Below are 20,962 nucleotides of genomic sequence, written 5' to 3' on the forward strand. Positions count from 1 at the left end.
ACACTCACAGAGAGGCCTGGGCCCAGCAGGGCACAGAGCAGAGAAAGGCCTTCCCGAGGGGACAGAGAGCAAGGGGCAAGGGGTCCTCACAAATTAGCTTTACAGTTACCTGCTTTATGGCAAAGCACTAGTGCTAAAATTTTACGTGCCTGTGAGTACAAGCATATTAAATGAGTTACACTTGTAAAGCAGTCAGAACAGAGCCTGGCATGAAACGAGTGCTAAAGAAGGCTTTTTAAATGGCGTAAATAATGAAGTAGTTTCCTGGTAGTTCTACCAGTAACAGAGAACTGGTTTGGGTGTCACATGTGTGATACGATTCCAGAGGCCTTGCTTTTCACACCTGCAGCCAAGTCCAGCCAGTTTGTGTGGAGCTAGAGTACCTGTGTGGAGGCCTATGGCCGGCTCCATCAAGCTAATCCCTCAGGGATCTTGAAAATAAAGAGGAAATAATAAACTATGAGTACCTGCTTCTACGCTGCAAACACACCCTAGGCCACAGCAGTCCCTAAGCCTCTGGGATGGCTCCTGTTGGCTTCTGAAAGACCAACCTAACGGCTGCCAGGTGTGAGGGGTCATGCTTCACCTTACAGGTTTGGAAGTCACCCAGACACACATCCAAACTCCAGCTCTGCTGCTTACTGATTGCGTGCTCTTGGGGAAATGACTTAATTTCTCTATGCCTCGGTTCCTTGACATACAGTGTTGGCTTAACAATAAATAAAATGATGCACACAGAGCAACAGGCCCCAAGGAGCCTTTCCATCCATGTCAGCTGCCAATGGGCCCTTGTGAGCACGGAATGAGGACAGGTCTGGGTCAGTTTTGCTGATGTGACCACTGCATGTCCCAACCACAGTCGCAGCCATGACCAAGGCAAGCAGTCAAACAGGCCCCACAGGACACGGTTAAAGGTTGCTCTGGTTTGTTTGTTGTGCAGACACTCATTAGCAGTGCCTGTGGTCAAGGAAAAAATTAGAAAAAAAATGCTTGAAACAGAAAATAATCAATCCATTAACTTATTTTGTTGCCTGGAAATTGGGAAAAAAAAGCCACCATCTAATTTCAGAGTAGGACATCTCATTCTAGCTCTGGAGATGCCCCGAATTCTGCAGGAGAACGCTTTGAAACCTGCAAACTGTGTGACCTGACACTATGCTAAGAAGAGTGTGGGGTGCTGAGGTCTGGATCACGCCTGTGGCTGATGTGATGCTTCCTGCCCCAGCTCTCACAGTCATAAACAAATGTCAACATTTGTTTCTAATTGGATGGCTGCTCCCGCAGGCTCCGCCTCCCACGTGAGTCTCTTACCAGCTTGAAGTTCCTCCGGCTGTAGTAGCCTCTCCACCAGGCCTGGAGGGTCACAGCTGCCCGCCTCTGCCTTAGGAACTCCTTCCTAGAAGCGGAAATGCAAGTCAGTGGTAACAACCACAGACATTTTAAAGCCTTTGGGGGGAAAAACTGATTTTGAAGGAAGAGAGGTAATGAAATGTTGGGGGAAATGAATGCATACAATATTTCTTTTCCAGAAGCCTTTATAGGCTGAAAGACAGACAGGTTAGGAACTTAAAATCTACTGCCAACAACTAAATTTGTGAATGAGGACAGTTCAGTTTTTATTTATTTATTTAAACTGATCTTTTTTCTTTTTCTTTTCTTTATTTTTTTTGGCCACGCCACGCAGCTTGCGGGATCTTAGTTCTCCAACCAGGGATTGAATCTGTGCCCCCTGAAGTGGAAGCGAGGAGTCCTAACCACTGGACCTCCAGGGAATTTCCGAAGACAGTCCAGTTTTTAGAGTGAGGAGAATAAATTTCCTCATTCCCCCCAAAGATCTCTGAAGGGATAAAACCCATTTCCAACTTTTTATTCGTTGTCAGACTCTGCCCCCTCCTCTGGCCACTAGCCCAGGGGTTTACCAGAAATCAGGTCAGAAGTCTCAGGACCAGAGCTCCTCTCTGGGGGCAGGTCAGAGCAGAGGGCTGCCCCCAGACCCAGGCAGCCTGGCAAGTTCCATCAGACTGCTCCCTCCACAAGGAGGAAGAGGGCTGAAAACTGGAGGAGGTAACCTGAAACCTCGCCTCTGGGGAGTCAGAGGTGCATGCGGATGTACCTTTTCTCCCACACTTAACTGAGTTTTTTTTTTATCACTTCTAATAATTTTTCAGGGTTATTTTCTTAGGTTTAGGACAGTAGATCTCAATCATATTAAAAAATCATCTTCGGGGAGTTGGGGGAGGGGGAATTGGATGAAGGTGGTCAAAAGGTGCAAACTTCCAGTTATAAGATTAAGTACTAGGGATGTAATGTACAACATGATGACTATAGTTAGCACTGCTCTATGGTATATGTAAAAGTTATTAAAAGAGTAAACCCTAAGAAGGATTTCCATCACAAGGAAAAAAAAATTTTTTTCTTTTGTTTCTGCATCTGTATGAGATGGTGGATGTTCACTAAACTTATTGTGGTAACCGTTTCATGATATGTATAAGTCAAATCATTATGTGGTACACCTTAAACTTGTACAGTACTGTAAGTCAATTATATCTCAATAAAACTGGGGGACAAAAACCAAAAACCAAAACAAACAAACTAAAAAGAACAAGAAAAAAATCATCTGGAGAACTTCAATATTTATTGATGCCTGGGTGCCTCCAGTCCAATTAAGTCAGAATCTTTGTTGATGGGTGGACAATATATATATCTGTATATCTATCTATTCAATATTTTTTGGTGCATGTACACACACACACACACACACACACACACATACACTCACATGATGATTCTAATATAAGGCCAAAGTAAACAACTGAGTTATCTAAAAATAAAGATAATTTGTCTCCTTTCTAATATTTATACCAGTGGTTCTCAACTGGGGGTGATTCTGCCATTTGGCAATGTCTAGACACATTTTTGGTTGCCATGACCGGGGGCTGGGGAGGAGGATGCTACTGGCATCTAGTGAGTAGAGTTCAGATGCTGCTAAACATCCTGCAATGCCCAGGACAGCCCCCTATGACAAAAAGTTATCCAAGCAAAATGTCAATAGTGTTGAAGTTGAAAAACCCTGATTTCTATATTTTCTTTAAATTTCTTGTCTAATTGCATTGGCCAGAGCAGCAAGAACACCATTAATTACCAATGGTGATCACTTCTGGGAAGATGGAGTAGACATACTTTCCCTTACTCCTCCTGTTAACTACAACTAAAAACCGCTAGACATTATACATAAAACAGAAGACGCTGAAAGATGGAGAGAAGAAGGAAGACCAGCTAAGGATCTTAGACACAGTGGTAACTTCTCTGGATTTCTTTTTGCCTCACATACCCCAGACTGGGAGTGGAAGAAGTAGGCAGTCCAGAAAAGGCAATGGGCACAGACCAGAAAGACCCCAAGAAAAGCCTTCTCTCTCTACCAAAAGGATCAAGAAAGGGGCAGTTTAGCAAGACAGAAAACTTTTAGATAATAACCAAGTCTACTCCAGTGAAACACCATGTAAACAACCGTGGTTCCCCCACCTACACCAGAAGATGCCCAGTGGAAAGCCTAGACGTCCACCCTCACCTGGGTTGTGTAGGAAGTCATCCTTGATGGGTAGTAATGAGCTCACCCCCAACAATGGCAGTGGAGACCACTGGGGAATCCTGAACCTGTATGGCCTTCTAAGCCACACCTCCCTGCCTCACGACCCTGCTTGCTGGTGCCCATGGCCGCTATTCCCGTGGCTCAGCCACTTTCTCGTATTTTGTCCTATCTGGGTTTCCAGGCCTTCCTATGGTTGGCAACGGGCCGACAGGACAGCAGGGAATGGCACCATGGGACCTGCCGAGCCCCCTGGACGTGGTGAGGGGGAGGGAGGCGGTAATATGGCTGATTTACTGAACCTGCACTGAAATTCAAGCGTTATCTTCTTACTGACCAGGAAACCGAGTCAAAGACAGTTCTTTTCTTCCCTCCAAAACCAGCCACCTCATAAAACCAAACCCATACATTCTCTAAGACAACTGAAGGAGAACGCCGAGATACAGTCGAAACCAGAGCTGACGTTTCATTGGGTTCTTGCTTCCGTGGTGGAGTTTGCCCTCCACCCCAAAGATTCAAATAATGTATTAGAATTCTCTGGCCAACACAGGCTTGCAGTGCTCCTGGTCAGGAGGTCCCGACAGCGCTTCTGCCTCGGTTACCCCGAGAGGGGGGACCAGTGGGAACATGTGGCCCTTGGGGGGTACAGGCCTGCCCAGGGTACATGGCGGGTGGGTGTATGGGCTGGGAGGGGGCAGGGAAGTCACCTGTATCTGTAGCCCCGCAGGACTCTCTGGATGCTGACTGCAGCCTTGTCCAGGACCTGGCTCCTCTGTACCGCCAGCAGGGTTTCCTGGTATTCCTGGGATGGGAGAGATCTCATCATGCAGCTTCCCTGCCTCACCCCTACTCCCCCACCTGCAGCCAGAAGTCAGGGTCTCTCAGACTCTTCCCACACGGCTCCTAGGAGGGTGGGCAGGGGAAGGGGCCCTCATGTTGCCACCGATGTGGCTCAGAGCAGAGAACCGCAGCTACATCCCCAGCCCCAATCCAAGAGCTTCCCATTTTGGTTCTTTCTTCTTGTTGATTCGATCTGCGAAATTTCACTTCTGCTCTGGAGAACGCAAGAGGGGGGCAAAAAATTTCCCCAAAGCTGTATTTTATTTCCCAAAATTCATGTGCAACGCTCATTCAGCTGTAATACAGATGCATGCTTGTTTCTATGTAAACATGAATTCCAGCCTTTGCATAGAATTCAGAGTGTGAGGTGATGAGCCGTATTCATCCCTGAGCGGTGACTTTCCCTGGCCCACTCCCTGCTCCCCCTGGATCCCGGTCCGGAAGGAAGGGGCTGTCTTTGCAGAGTATAGCGCAGCACAGCCCTTTGGTAAGTGATGAGCAGAGGCCAGGGGCTTGGTGGCCCTTCCTGCCCCCATTGGTCTTGCATCAAGCAAGCACTGGGTCTCTTCGTGTGCCTGGGTGGCACCTGGGGCCACAGAGATGGACTAGACCCCCGACTGTGGCCTCACGGAGCAGCCAGGCAGGGGGAGGGATGGGGGGCGGGCACTCTCCTCGCCTCCTTGGCCATCCACCCACGCTGACCCCACTCTCCATACCACACCCTCCTGGGCAGCGGCCCTGGGACTCTCCAGACCTCTTCCCTCTGCCAGCCTCACCTCCCCAGTGGGGTCTGAAGCCCCTCTGCTTCTTCCTTCCTGTCAAGCCCCAGAGTCCCAGCACAGGCAGACCTGACTAACGCATGGACAGACGGACAGACCCACTGGAGAGCTGGGGCTGGGAGGACAGACAAGGACGTTTGGGCAGGCTCTACGGGGGAGGAGGAGAGAGCGGAGGCCTCAGGAAGGGCAGTGGGGACGAGGTGGGGTGAGGGGCCGGCTGGCAGAGCCCTGATTCTAGCCCTGATCTTCTCTTTCTCGCCCTGCTGACCTGCCCAAGGCGTGTGAGGCTAGGAGACACGGAGGTTCTCTCCCTGTGGCTCTCTGACCCCGTTTGCAATCCTGGAGGGCCCGAAGGCCAGCCTCAAGGGCGGGAGGCTGCCTCTGCGTGACCTTGAGCCTCCCTGTGAGTTGATGGAGAGGGAGGTGGGAGGAGGGAGATGGTGCTGCTTGCACTGGCAGGCCAAGGAACTGTCATGGGGGGAGGGGGCACACTGCCTCCTGCCTGAAGCCCCACCTCTCCAGGGAGGCAGGGGCGGGGCTTCCCCAGGTCTGACTGCAGACTGTGGCCCCGGGCCTGAAAGGCTGTTCTCGGGGACAGTGGGAGACCTCCTTCAGCTCCTTCTTGCTCTCCTGCAATGGCCTGGAGGCAGCCGCTCCTTCTCCTCAAGCCTTGCCCTAAATGTCCTCCTCTGAGAAGCCCCCGGGCTTTCACCGGCCGGGCTCTCCCCGTGATGCCCTGCCTCCCTTCCCCGCTAGCGTGGCTTTCTTGAGGGCAGGGGCCACGCACGGCGCAGGCGCCCACGGGCACCAGACCAGCCACACAGGCTTCCGGAGGCTGAGGACCAGCACGTTCAGGATCTCACCTTCAGGAAAATTTTGGTCTTTCCCACTTTCCAGTCTTTGTCTGTGCCCAGCCAGCTTTCGGCGATGCGCAGGGTCATCTGGCGAAACTTGCCCCGAAGCTGCCAAAGAGAAGCAGGAGTGGCTCTGTGGAGTCACGCCGGAGCCTGAGGTCCCTCCTCGGGGGCTTCCTAGGGAGCGGGGTCCTTCTGCTCCCATAGGGGTCGCCGTCAGGGGCTCCTGGGCCGGGGCACAGGCACTGGGCACCCTGGATCAAGGGTGGGGCCCCGGGGACCAAGAGGCCACCACACCCTGTAGGGCCTGGGGCCTCAGTGTGGCCGTTGGACACGGGCAGCCCAAACTTCAGGATGGCTGAGTGTTCGGGGAAGGCTAGGCAGCAGGAAGTGTCCTGCTCCCTGGCCACTTATCATCTCTGTGACATTCTGCCACGTAGAAGAGAGTGTTTGCTTTTAACTGAGGATGCTCCTAGAAGGAACATATTGAGCTGCTAGCCTTGTCCAGAGAAGGGAAGCAGGAACGGGGGTCATTTCAAAGCTTGGAGTCCAGGGAGGGGCCCTGGGCATCAGGTGGTCAGCCCGCTTGGAACGGGGGCCGTGTGGGCGCCCAGAGGCGGCTGGGTTCTGCGGATGCGCACGCCGCCTCTCGGGGCCCGTGGGCCGGGCTGCGGGGACGCACACCTCCGTGCTCACGGCGCTGGGCAGCAGGACGCAGAACCTCTGCGAGAACTCCTCGAACGAGTAGCGGATGGGGAATCCGGACTTGCGGATGTGCACCGTCTCCATCATGCCTGAGTAGCGCAGCTGCCAGATGCACAGCTCCCGGTTGAAGAGCTGCGGGCGCAGAGGAGAGGGGCTGATGGCGCGGGCCGCCCCCTTCCGGATCTCCCTGCCACCAACCCTTCGGCTGTCCACCAAATGCAGGAGAACCAAGCAAACGCTTGGTTTCATGAACGTTCTGTTTCGAAGGGAGCTATTTGGTTGAAGTCGCTGCAAAGTCCTGGAAGTGTTTTCCAAGGAGATAAAAAGTCGATAACATACAAACTGGGGACATCTACAAGAACAGCAAATGCTTCCCGCATTTTCAGAATATGCAAAGTATGAGGAATATGCCACATTTAAAATTTTTTGAAGTGCCCCCAAGCAATGATGCCAAAGAACAAGGCTTCCTGCTGGCTTTGCCTGTGTTGGGGTGACCGGTGCCCCTGCAGTCCTTCAGGCTGGGGCTCCATCGTGCCTCTCACACTCTAGTGGAAGGAATAAGTACCTTTCCTACTTTGAGTCAGAAAGTATTCTAGTCAACTTAGTCTGTCCATCCTCCAGAGATGGGTATTTGGAGAGGAACTTGGCCACGATGCTTTGCACAGGGGTATGGAGTCTCAGCCATGGCCCCAAGGCTCTGCATGCCTAGGACCCTCAAGAGTCCCCCTCCACCTACAACCAGGAGTGTCTGGGGACTAGGGGCAAGCCCTCCAATCTGGCAAGCCCACCAGCACCTGGAAACATGGAGGGCCACAGAGGCAACTGCCTGTGGCATCTAGGGCCGCACAGTAGTTAGTTTGGGGCAGCTCCTTAGCTCCCATTTATTATTTCCGGTGGGCCTGGTGCTTTTCCTTTAATCTTTACAACAGCCCTACCTGGTGCGGTTCTTAGCTCCAACTTAAAGACAAGCTGCCTGAGGCTCAGGGCCATGCTCCTGAGTGGCTGAGCCAGGGTTCCTACCTTGAGCCTTCCTGGCCCATCAGCCTGGGTTCCCCTACACCCACACAGGAGCTACCAACTCCCAGAAATGTCTCAGCCAGGGGCACCCACAAGACCTGAGAATGATCCTCAGGCCCCCACCTGTGGACGTGGGTAGAGGACCTCTGGGAGCAGTTACTCTCTAACATCTGTGCATTGTGCCTTTAAGGGAGACACACTTTGGGTCTCCTGGGCCAGCCTGAATTTCATATGATTTTATACTTTTCAAAAAGGCACTTGATTTAATGTAATATTATTTATTTTCTAAGATTTTTTTTTTTCTTTTAATCATGTTATCTCCTCTCAGATGGCATCTGCGAGTTTCTGGAATCCTGTATTTGCAGCCTCTGGGTGGGATTCCCAAGCCCACGTGTCAGGGGCTGGGCAGGCAGCAGGCTCCCACCCCACCACACACATAAGCAGATAAAGCCGCCTTCCAAGGGCTGCATGGCCTCAGGTCTCGGTGACCAGCAGTTGGTGTCAGTCTCTAAAATCACAGTACTGGTTGCTGCCCCTTATGGAGTGTGGTTTACTTATGCAGATGTGGCAAAAAAACGTCACATGCAATCCTCGCTGCCCCCTGCAGGTAGACAGATCCTGAATTTAAGGAAGAGAAAACTGAGGCTCAGAGAAGCAACACACCTGGCCAATGGCAGGCGAATGGCAGGGCTGAGACAGTTGAGGTCCGGGTAATCCAAAGCCCTGAAGGTCACAGACCTTCGAATGGCCTAGACTGGTCACCTTGCCTCAGTACCCCCATCTGTAAAATGGGGGCAGATAGCTCTAAAGCTGCCCAGACACTTGTGCAGGGAGTGACATGACCCCAGATGCCATCAGACTCATCCAGTAGAGGCCCTCTCCCTCCCCGCATTACCAGTGGCTTCTTGTACTCATTGGGTTTGATGCAGCGGATAAAGTAGGGCTGGCAGTTGGTCAGGATTTTCATCAGCTGGTCCAGGGACTGCTTGAACTGGCCCGCCAAGGTGGAGGGCCGCTTGCTGGAGTCTGCAGACTGCAGGCAAAAGCACAGGGCACAAGTGGGGGGCTGGGGAGCTTGGCCTGTGGCACAGCTGACCCATGGCACAGTGAGGGCTTCTGCCGAGGTCCCGCAGGTGGGCAGGGCTACATTCATCCAATTGCTCATTCATTCATCTAGCACAGGTTCCCCAAGTGCCTACGTGTGCAGGTGCCCAGCTAGACACTGGGGACCCAGAGCCAAGTAAGACAGGGCAAGCCTCCTGTCTAGGGGTGGGTTCCCCCAAGTGGGGCGCACAAGATGATGCACCAGGGTGAGGAGCGAATGTTTTACCTCACCATTCTACATTTTCAGTTTTTGTATTGGTTTTATATGCTTTTTTTGAATGTTTTATACTGTACATTGTAAGCATTATAGTAAATGTATACAGTTTTAAAATACATGTATTAAAATGATGGATGCAAGAGAAAACAAGATCCCAAGCCCCGGGCCAAGAGTAGTGTGTGTTTTTGTGCAATGCTGGCCTTGGACAATGCTCCTTGATCAAACCTTTCCAAGGTTGAATGTTCTTGAGCAAATGTATGTACTGCCAAACTGCGTCAGTCTGGAGACACGAGTTCACCGTTTAACACCTCTGAAAGCAGGATGCGATCACTGGCAGGCCTAATGACGATGCGAAGCATTTTCCTGTTGTCCTGGTTTATAAAATAATGTGCATTTCCCTCCACTGTCATTCTGTTCCCTGAAACCTGTGGGACATGCTCTGTGGGAGCAGGCTGTGCTCCCGCCTCAGCTGTGACGTTCAGTCTGGCTCCATGAATGCAGAGGGTCTGGCCCAGCTCCACCTGGTTCCAGACCTGGGTAATTCCTGCACAGCCTCACGGCTCCTTGGTGCCCCCCAGGGCTGGCTCTGCACGTGGCCGTGCTGTGGGCCCTGGGCGCTAAAGCCTCAGGAGCAGAGGTGGGGGTGGGGATGATGAGAGGTCAAGGGCACCTCAGTGTAGCCAGAGCTGATTGTGCAGCATGCGGGGGAGGGGACAGGGGGTGTCCTCTGCTGCACTCACAGTTCCTGAGCCCCTGAGCCGGCCTCATTTCCCTGCCTCGGGGTGGGGATCTCCTCGTCAGGTGACTCACAGGGCTTTTCTGGAACAGTCACTGTTAAGGGGTGAAGGCATGGCTGCTAGGGGCTGTGCAGACCCTCACCCTGCTGGGACGTCCTAGGCTGCTCTGAGGAGCACCTGGGGCTATCTGCTGCCCACCTCCCTGGCCAGGAGCCTCAGTGCTGCTGCTGCCACACCACACACACACACACACACACACACACACACACACACACACTATACACCACATACCACACACACACCACATACCCCACACACACACACACAATACACACCACATACCACACACACATCACATACCACACACACACACACTACACACCACATACCACACACACACCATATACCACACACACACACAATACACACCACATACCACACACACACCACATACCACACACACACACAATACACACCACATACCACACACACACACACACTACACACCACATACCACACACACACACCACACACCACATACCACACACACACAACACACACATACCACACATACACCACACACGCCACATACGACACACACAGATACTATATACCACATACCACACACACACACACCACACACCACACACACACACATACACCACACATACCACACACCACATACCACACACACAACACACACACACCGCATACGACACACACACCACACCACACACACCACATACCACACACACACCACATACCACACACACACACACACTTACACACCACATACCGCACACACACCACATACCACACACACACACCAGATACCACACACACACACAGACACACACCACACACACACACACCACATACCACACATACACCACACACCACACACCACATACCACATACCACACACACACCACATACCACACACACACAGACACCACACTTACACATACCGCACACACACCACATACCACACACACACACCAGATACCACACACACACACAGACACACACCACACACACACACACCACATACCACACATACACCACACACCACACACCACATACCACATACCACACACACACCACATACCACACACACACAGACACACACCACACACCACACACACACCACATACCACACACACACACTTACACACCACATACTGCACACACACCACATACCACACACACACACACCACATACCACACACACACACCACATACCACACACACATCACATACCACACACACACCCACACATACACCACACACCACATACCACACACACACCCACACACACCACACACCACATACCACACACACACCACATACCACACACACACACCACATACCACACACACACAGACACACACCACACACACATCACATACCACCCACCCACACACACACCACATACCACACACACACACACACTTACACACCACATACCGCACACACACCATATACCACACACACACACCACATACCACACACACACAGACACACACCACACACACATCACATACCACCCACCCACACACACACCACATACCACACACACACACACACTTACACACCACATACCGCACACACACCATATACCACACACACACACCACATACCACACACACACAGACACACACCACACACACATCACATACCACCCACCCACACACACACCACATACCACACACACACCCACACATACACCACACACCACATACCACACACACCCCCACACATACACCACACACACCATATACCACACACACACACACATCACATACCACACACACACACCACACACCACACACACATACACCACACATACCACACACCACATACCACACACACCACACACCACACACACCACATACCACACACACACACAACACACACACACCACATACGACACACACACCACACCACACACACCACATACCACACACACCCCACATACCACACACACACACACCAGATACCACACACACACACACAGACACACACCACACACCACACACACACACCACATACCACACACACACCCATACGCCACACATACCACACACCACATACCACACACACACAACACACACACACAACACATACCACACACACACCACACACACCACACACACACACACCACACACACACACAGACACCACATACCACACACACACACAACACACCATATACCACACACACACACCACACACACACACCACATACCACACACCACACATACCACATATCACACACACAAACACCACATACCACATCCAACACACACACCAGATACTATACCCACACACCACTTACCACATACCACACACCACACAAACACACACACCACACACACACAACACACACACACACCACATACCACACACACACACACCACACACCACACACAGCACCTACACACACCACCCACACACACACACTACATACCACACACACACACACCAGATACCACACACACACACACACACCACACCACACCACACACACACAGCAGATACCACACACACACCATATACCACACACACACCACATACCACACACACACACACACACACACACACACACACACATGCACCACATACCACACACATCACACAAAACACACACAGAGACCAATATAGAAAGAAACAAGATAAGCCAAAGCAGGTGGGCCGTCTAGAGTCCACCACTTACTGGGAAGCAAGCGGAGTCCTGTTCCCCCAGCCCCGCCCCGCCCGCTGCCCCTGAAGCCCCTCTCCCCGTTTTCAGTCACCTCTGCCCCCAGCCTGAGAACTTCCAACCCGAGAACCCAGGCCCCCGGCTGGGCAGGGCCACCGAGCCCACCTTGAAGAGCTGGCTGCCCGCCGTCACCCGGACGATGGTCCCTCGGCCCTGCTTGCGCTCCGACGACTCCAGCCCGAATATCTCCCGCAGGAACTTGTTCTGGGAGGAGTGGACCAGGGTGAGGATGTCCTTGCTCAGCACGTCCCGATTCTTCTCCAGGAAGTCTGCAGGGAAGCAGAGTCCCCCACCCAGTTCGGCCACCGCTGCTTACTCCGGCGAGGGGTGGGCGCGGTGCAACAGGAGTCCCGCAGGCCACCCCTCCAGGCCTGCCTCCATCACCCCATCACCGGTGAGGGACCGGTGCTGGGTGGTGTCACGGCCAAGGCCACATCCCACGGCCGCACTAGCCCCCATCCCCACTGCCGCCCCCATCCAAGCCGCCACCAGTCCTTCCGCCTGATTACCCTGCCCGCCCCCTGCCCCTCCCTGCCTGCCTGGCCCCTCTGCCCCCAGGGACCTTCCTGAGAGGGCACATCACCCGTCACCCCTCTGTACCTTTCCTCTGCTCCTCTGCTGCCAGTGCCTGCCTTCTCCCTCCTCTCTCCCCTGGGGCCTGCACCCCACCCCAAGGAGACCTCATCTCTCCCCCAGGCTCTGTGTCCCACCCCAGGGGGTTTCATCTCTTCCAGGGGGCCTGCAGCCTCCACGAGCTCTCTGGGGCACTCTTCCCTCCAATCCCACCCAGAGGCCAGCTCTGGTTTGTGCTTCAGGCCAGCTCAAGTGACATCTACTCCAGGAGGCTCTCCTGTCCCACAAGTGGGGTGAGAGGCCCTCCTTGGGGCTCCCTTCCGCCCTGTCACTTGGCTCAGGGGTGGCCCGAGGACTTCCCATCTGCTCCCCCTGTTGTAGTTTCTTATGACAGGGCTGAAAGTAAGCTCATCACATGAGATGAATTGTGCAGAAGCACAGCAGTAGAGGGCTGCTGCTCGCTCAGGCAATACAGCGCCGTCTCATCCTGCTGTGGTGACTTTTATTTAAGCATTATCTATGTTTACATCTTAGGACTTGTTTTCTTAACATTCCAGAAATACCAAAGCAGCAAAATATGCTTTTACAGATTATACAAGCAACAATGGGCTTTCTTGAAGACATGCCGTGCTTCGTCCTTGAGCGCAAAGGCAGCACAAGGACATCTCCTTGTGTTCCCATCACTCTGATTATACTGAGGACATTTCATGGATCAGTGTCCAAAGCAGCCAGGACTGCTTGCAGTTCTGGCTTATTCGCACGCCCCCAGTTTGCCGGGTGGTGGGGGTGGCTCATGGGTCACGTCTCCTTCCACGTCCTTAGTTATTTCTCTACATCCACCAGCCACGGCTCCCCGGGTGGACCACGGGCAAGACCGAGTCCACACCCCTCAACATCCCAGCCATCCAGCCACCACTGTCACTGCCACATACACCCAGGAACCCACAAGCAGCACAGCAGACCGAGTGTCCGTTCCATGTGCATTTTAGACCTCCCAGAGGGCAGTGCCTGCAGGCTCTCATCAGGGCTCTGAATTTCTGGGGACCCTGGGCAAGTATGATCGAGGCAACTGCGTGTTTACATAAAGGAGCCGAAAGAAGAAGAGAAGGAAAAGGAGAAAGTACAGAAACCTCTCCACCCCTCATAATCCCTGAAAATCTGGCAACCTGGTCACGTCCAGGCACCTTGCAGTCTGGACAGGAAGACCTGGGCACTCCCACCTGGAGGCCCACCCTTCCCAGCTGGCCGGTCTGTGCAAGAGCGGCCACTTCAAAACGCCCCTGTGGAACCAGCGTCGGGGCAGTAGCTGCTTTGCTCTTCCTGGAAGCCCCAAACGGGGAAACGAAAGAAATTAAACACCATTTGGCTTCCTGGCTTCAAGGATGGGGGGGGTGACTTGCTGATTATGAGGTCCTGAGACATATTTCCCTCTTCATCATAAGTTTAAACTGCACTGGTCTTGGAAATGAACGTGTGCCCATAGGCATTGTGTGCACATGCGTGTGAGCATATGTGTGTGCTTGGACAGAGTAGGTTTAAGGACGAAGCATGTCTGTCACTCACTAAGGAGACTCTGAGGGCCTGGGAACCCCAGGGCCCCTCTACTGGCCCTGCTCTGGGGCCTTGGAAGGACTTCCTAGGGCCAGGGCACCCTCCAGCCTAAGGACTGAGCCTGCAGAAATAAGCTGAGCTGTTTACCCCCCAAAATCTATACGTTGAAGCCCTAACCTCCAGTACCTCAGAATGTGACTATATGTGGAGAGAAGGGCCTTTAAAGAAATAATTAAGATAAAATGAGGCTGTTAGAGTGGGCCCTAATCCAGTCTGACCAGGGTCATATAAGAAGAGGAGATAAGGGACTTCCCTGGTGGCGCAGTGGTTAAGGATCCTCCTGCCAATGCAGGGGACACGGGTTCAAGCCCTGGGCTGGGTAGATCCCACATGCTGCGGAGCAACTAAGCCCATGTGCCACAACTACTGAGCCAGTGTGCCACAACTACTGAAGACTGTGCGTGGAGAGCCCGTGCTCTGCAACGAGAAGCCACAGCAATGAGAAGCCCGCACACTGCAATGAAGAGCAGTTCCTGCCCGCCGCAACTAGAGAAAGCCTGCATGCAGCAACGAAGACCCCACACAGCCAAAACTAAAACTAAATAAATTTATTAAAAAACAAAAAAAGAAGAAGAAGAGATTAGGACCCAGAAACAATAAAGATGCCAGAAGAGAGACATCAGAAGGAACCAGTCCTGCTGACATCTTTGTCTTGGACCCCTGGCCTCCAGAACTATGAGAAAATACATTTCTGTACGTATTTGTGGAACTTTGCTACGGCAGCGCTGGCCAACGAACAGAGGCGTGGGTCTGGGGGTGAGCAGACAGCACCCCTCCCCTGCTGCCGTGGGAGAGTGTGGACCACCTGAGGCAGGGCACAGAATCGCAGGGAGAAGGCACTGGGAGAGGCTGCTTCTCGAAGCCTGGCTAGATGAGGACCCGGGGCCTGCTGAGGGATTCACCCAGCAAGGGCCCGACCCTGACTTGTCCTCACGCTTTGAGTCACCCCACATTTTAGTGGGGTGCATTCTTAAATTCTTAGGAATTTGAGTAGTGTGTGGTCTCTATTTTGTTCAGAATTTAAAAGTGATAACTGATGAAAGACTTTTCTTATTCCCTCTAATTCACATTTACAGGATATCAGAAGCTGATACAATATTGAAATACTGAGTGGTACTAAGGAACTACAAAAATACCATAGGACTTCCCTGGTGGCGCAGTGGATAAGAATCCTCCTGCCAATGCTGGGGACACGGGTTTAAGACCTGGTCCGGGAAGATCCCACATGCCGTGGAGCAACTAAGCCCATGCGCCACAACTACAGAGCCTGCGCTCTGGAGGCCGTGAGCCACAACTACTGAGCCTGCATGCCACAGCTACTGAAGGCTGCATGCTAGAGCCCATGGTCCGCAACAAGAGAAGCCATTGCAATGAGAAGCCCACGCACCGCAATGAAGAGTAGCCCCCACTCGCCGCAACTAGAGAAAGCCCGCGTGCAGCAACGAAGACCCAACACAGCCACAAATAAATAAATTTATATATAAAAAAAAGCGAACAAAAAAACCCCCCAAAATACTATAAAGCTCATCTGTGTATCTCTGCCATTTAACAGTTAATTTAACAACACTATAACTGAATTGTATGCACAAAAAAAAAAAAAAAAAGAAAAACCCACAAACCTGGTGTGGGGTGCAGGGAGGCCACATCAAGGGTGGAAGAAGGAAGCCTGGTTCCCCCTCTGCCAGCAGGTGCTGTGAGAGGAAGGGATTGGACTGGGAGCTGGGGCCATGCAGCCCTCACCAAGCTGGGAGTGGTGAGATCCTAGGCGAGGCTCCAAGGCCACCTAAGCCCCTCTCCCAGCTGTGTGCCAGGAGGCTGCTTTCTGCAGGTGGGGACGGGCAGACACTTGGTGGCACCCTGTGTCTCTCTAGGCTTAGGCAAAGCCTCCCAGCCCCAGGTGTTCTCAGAGTCGGGGGAGGGTCAAGGCACCCCTGGGCTCAGGACCTCAAACGACAGAGTAAATGGGGCTTAAGTTGTCAGCACAGCAGGGCACCAAAAGAAAAACCAGCAGGCCCATCTTTAAAGAGCATGAATAAAATTTTGCACTCAGAAAGAAGCTACCCTAATCTTAGCGTACATGAAAGTTTCAGGTCACTTCAAAAACTAAAACTTGGCCTTGAGTAGCCCATGAAGGTTGATGCGCTCAGTGTCTTTGTATTCTGGGATTCTGGGGTCCCACTAGCTCTGGTCTCTCCCTTTTGGAAGAGCCCCAAAGCCAGGATATGGTGGGAACTATGAAGGAGCAGCCTCACCTCCTCATTTTTCCAACAGAAACAATCCCCTGACCTCCTAACACTGCCCCTCCTCTATGTAAAAACAGCCCCTCCTGCTGCCTTGTCCCTCCACCTGAAAAGTGCTTGGAGCATCCCTGACTCCGAGTTTCCATTTAAACAGATCAGAGCAGCTCCTCATTTCTCCATACGAGCCCCACAGTGACACTATGACCGTCTGCCTCGTTTTCCTGACCACGTCACTCTCTGGCCACCTTTCCCATTTTTCTAAGCACATCAGCAGGTTGACCACTCCAGGCCTTTATTTCTCCAATCAAAACCATGCCTGACCTTATCTCAGCATATACACTTTCACTACCAAGAGGGTGAAAAGATATCCCACAGAATAGGAGAAAATATTTGCACATGTACGGACACATGCTACAACGTGGAAGAACCATGAAAACATTATGCCAAGTGAAAGAAGCCAGTCACAAAGGCCACATGGTGTACAATTCCATTTATGTGAAATGTCCAAAACAGGCAAATCCATAGAGACAGAAATCAGTGGTTGCCTAGGGCTGGGGAGAAATGAGGAATGACTGCTAATGGGAGTTTCTTTTGGGGTGATGGAAAAGTTTAAAAATTGTGGCAATAGCTGCATAATTCTGTGAATATACTAAAAACCATTGAGTTGTAGACTTCAAATGGCTGAATTCTACGGTATGTGAATTATCTCTCAATAGAACTATTACCCACAAAACAAAACACAAACAAACATGCCTGGTGCATTCCATTCCCTCTGTCCCATTGCTGGTTCTGCAAAATGACCTAGTCCCCTCAGCCTTCTTTCCTAGGCCTCCCTGGAGTGCTCGGGATTTAGAAGGAAGGGGCTGTGGAGAGGAACTGCACCCACCTTCTGCCTGGTAGTACACCTCGCCGGCAAAGTGCGCGATGCCAAATCGGGCATCGTGGATGTTCTTGGGCTGCAGGAAGGCCTTGTTGTTGGCATGGACGTTCTTCAGTTTTTGCAGCAAGGTGGTGTCTGTCCCCTGGAAGAACGGACACCCTACGGGCTGGGGTCCCAGAGTCCAGCCACTGGAAGGTCAGCTGGCACACCCCCAGGTCTCAGGGGCTCCCTCAAGGGGGAAAAACAACTGGGTTCAGAATGACTGAGGGCCTTTCCACAGACAGCAAACGGGTGCCCAGGTGGCGGCAGCTTGTTGCGGTGAGTGAGGACAGAGGCGGGAGTAGAGACTGGGTCGGCCAATCCTCACTGCCAGCTTCCTGCTCTACCCTTCCCTACAACTGCCCAGGGACCAGAGCTTCTCCCTTCTGTAGATCAGAGCTCTTCCTGACTACCTTTGAGAATCCATCTCCCCAAGGACAGGCGGAGTACCCCAAAGTGAGAATGAAAGTGTTTCCTTGTCTTGAACCCTCTGCAGCCCTTGACCCACAAGGCTGAACAAGCCCCCTGTTGGGGTGTGTTCTTGAATCTAAATAATGCATTCTGGGGAGTGGGAGTGAGGGTAGAGTCAGGTGCCTCCCTGCAGGAGGCGGGCCTTGAAGGAGAGGAAGGCTGGAAGGCTGGGGCTTGTCTGCTAACTCCCGGCAGAGGTTCCAGCAGCCCTGGAGTTTCCCATGTGTGGGGTCTCCACCCGAGGGGCAGTGGGCCCAGGGGCGCACCTGTGGGAAGCGGCTCTCTTCGTCCAGGAGGGACATGATGCTCAAGGGCTTGAGGGCCAGCAGGTCCAGCGTGGGCAGGTTGTCGTTGTAGCGGATGTAGTCCCAGGCGATGCACTCGGTGCGGTATTCTTCCTGCTCCATGGTGAACACGTGCTGCACGAAGAGCTGCTGCAGGTGCTCGTTAGCCAGGTTGATGCAGAGCTGCTCGAAGCTGTGGGGACAGGGCCGCCCCCGGCGGGGAAAGGTTGGCTCAATCGCTACTGCAGCTGGCCACTGGCACACAGCTGCATACCCCCAAACACACGCACACGCTGACACACAGCCTCCCTCTTCTACCTCCACCTCCATCACCTCCTCCACCCCACAGCAAACAGACTCAGAGAAATGAGGGGGCTTGTGAATCATCAAGCCCCTGCCTTTGGTTCCTTCCGGTTCCCTGCGGTCCTCTGCCAGGCCTACCTATCCTGACACGGAGACAATCCCTGGGTGACCAAGTGTCCTGTAGCCACCCGCGCATCCATGGGCAAGTGGCCTTGGTATTAAGATGTGCTTCTGCCTGGGCTCCTTTGCATCAACCAGACACACTCCCTACCCCCACCCCAATCCTCCCAACCTGTTCTCCCTCCCGGGTTCCCCACCTTGGGCAATGGGTCCGCCACTTACCGCCCCTAGCTCAGGTGAGAAACCAGCCCGTCATGCCTGACACCCCTCTCTCCCTCCTCCCCAATTCCAATCAGTTGCCAAAGTCTGGTCCACGCTTTCTCCAACACAGACCTGTTTACTTCTTTTCACCGCCACTGCTGCTACTTTAATCCAGGCCACCCTTCTTCCTCACCTGGAGCACAGTAACAGCGTCCTCATGGCTCTTCCTGCCTCCAGCCTCACCCCCCCATCACTCTCCACAGCCACTAGAGGGAGCACATCTGATCCCGCTCTCCCCCTGCTTCGAATCCTCGCGGACCTGGGCGCCCATTGTTTTCGGGATCCAGACAGACAGTGACACAGTAGAAAGCCTGCCCGTCTCTGCCAGGGAGTGGCTGAGGGGCACCTGGACTTCTCACTGTGCTGGGAAGCCACCTGGCCCCTCCTTACCTCTGAGTCTTCTTCACACGTGTGAGCCCCTCCCCTCCTTCCTCTGACCTGCTTGGTCTGCTCACCCTCTGGGTCTCACTTAGGCATTTCTTTTTCAGGATGGGTTGCCCATTTATGCAAAGCCGCATGGTACCCGGGACTGGTTGTTGAAGGTCTGTTAACCCAAGAGAGTTAACACACTGCCTGCAGAGTGTGGACTATGAATGCTGCCTGCCATATCAATAAACAAAGGGTGTCACAGCTACGAGCCCTGAGGGAACTCAGGATGGAGACAAGGAATGACCACCATCTAGCAGTCATCAGACTGCAGCCACCCCCAACGGTGCAGATTGAGGAGACTGAGGATGAGAAGGCACAGGGTACTGGCCTCGGATAGCTGAAGTGCATATCAAAGGAATGATTTCAATGAGCCCAGACTCTTGCATCTTCCCATACATAGAAAAGCGCTAAATGCCTTAACTTAAATGTCTGATTTTCTTTAATTAACAATAATCTTTTGATGTTCCAACTACCTGCCCTTTGTTGCAAAACTCTTATATGCCTTGGGACCCCCCCTCACCTCCTCGGAGTAGTTTTCTCAGAGTTATTTGAGATGCTGTCTCCTGGGCTTCAAGTCCTAAGAATGTCCACTGAATAAAACATGACTCTCAACTTTGAGGTTGTGCACTTTTTTCAGTTGACAAGAGCGGTCGGTGAACCCTGGTCGGGCCAGTGACTGGGTGCTGCGAGTGACACAGCCCTGCTCCTTCATGTGGCCCCCGGACTGCAGCCCTGTCGCAAACCCAGCTCGTGGCTCCTTCACAGAGGGTCCTTGCATAAATGGCCAGATCTCCTACAACCAACTACTCATCCACCTCCAAAGGGTCCAAAAGTGTGCTTGGTCTGCTCAACGGCCCCTCTCAGGGCCAGAAACCAATGATCAGAATCACTTTTTAGTTTACTTAGAGCTTGCATTGCGTTGGGCTGAGTTCTGCCAGCCCTACCCCATCCCACCTGCCTGCAGAGAGCTGGTCCTGGGAAGCTGTCACCCCTGTGTGCTTGCACTCGGAATGGCTTGTATCTTGACAATCCTGGCCAAGTTGTTAGGGAAACCACTGACCGAAACCGCCCACCCTGGCCAGGCCCGATAGTAACCACTTGCATGAGTTATCTTATTTTTTTTTTTTTTTTTTTTTTTTTTTTTTTTGCTC

General features: G+C 52.6%; 1 protein-coding gene across 1 annotated transcript in view; it reads right to left on the reverse strand.

The window, feature by feature from the left end:
- The window catches only part of MYO7B (myosin VIIB), a 79,636-nt gene that overhangs the window by 31,107 nt on the left and 27,567 nt on the right, over positions 1-20,962 (reverse strand). Inside the window, exons 12-19 of the mRNA XM_007461316.1 lie at positions 18,681-18,891; positions 17,911-18,046; positions 12,706-12,869; positions 8,677-8,814; positions 6,744-6,896; positions 6,069-6,167; positions 4,294-4,388; positions 1,312-1,396 (exon numbers count right to left, since the gene is read on the reverse strand). Of these exons, the coding sequence (XP_007461378.1) occupies positions 1,312-1,396; positions 4,294-4,388; positions 6,069-6,167; positions 6,744-6,896; positions 8,677-8,814; positions 12,706-12,869; positions 17,911-18,046; positions 18,681-18,891 (1,081 nt within the window). The remainder of the gene's footprint in view (positions 1-1,311; positions 1,397-4,293; positions 4,389-6,068; positions 6,168-6,743; positions 6,897-8,676; positions 8,815-12,705; positions 12,870-17,910; positions 18,047-18,680; positions 18,892-20,962) is intronic.

This window comes from Lipotes vexillifer, unplaced genomic scaffold (assembly GCF_000442215.2).
Source record: "Lipotes vexillifer unplaced genomic scaffold, Lipotes_vexillifer_v1.1 scaffold158, whole genome shotgun sequence".
Classification (NCBI taxonomy): domain Eukaryota; kingdom Metazoa; phylum Chordata; class Mammalia; order Artiodactyla; family Lipotidae; genus Lipotes; species Lipotes vexillifer.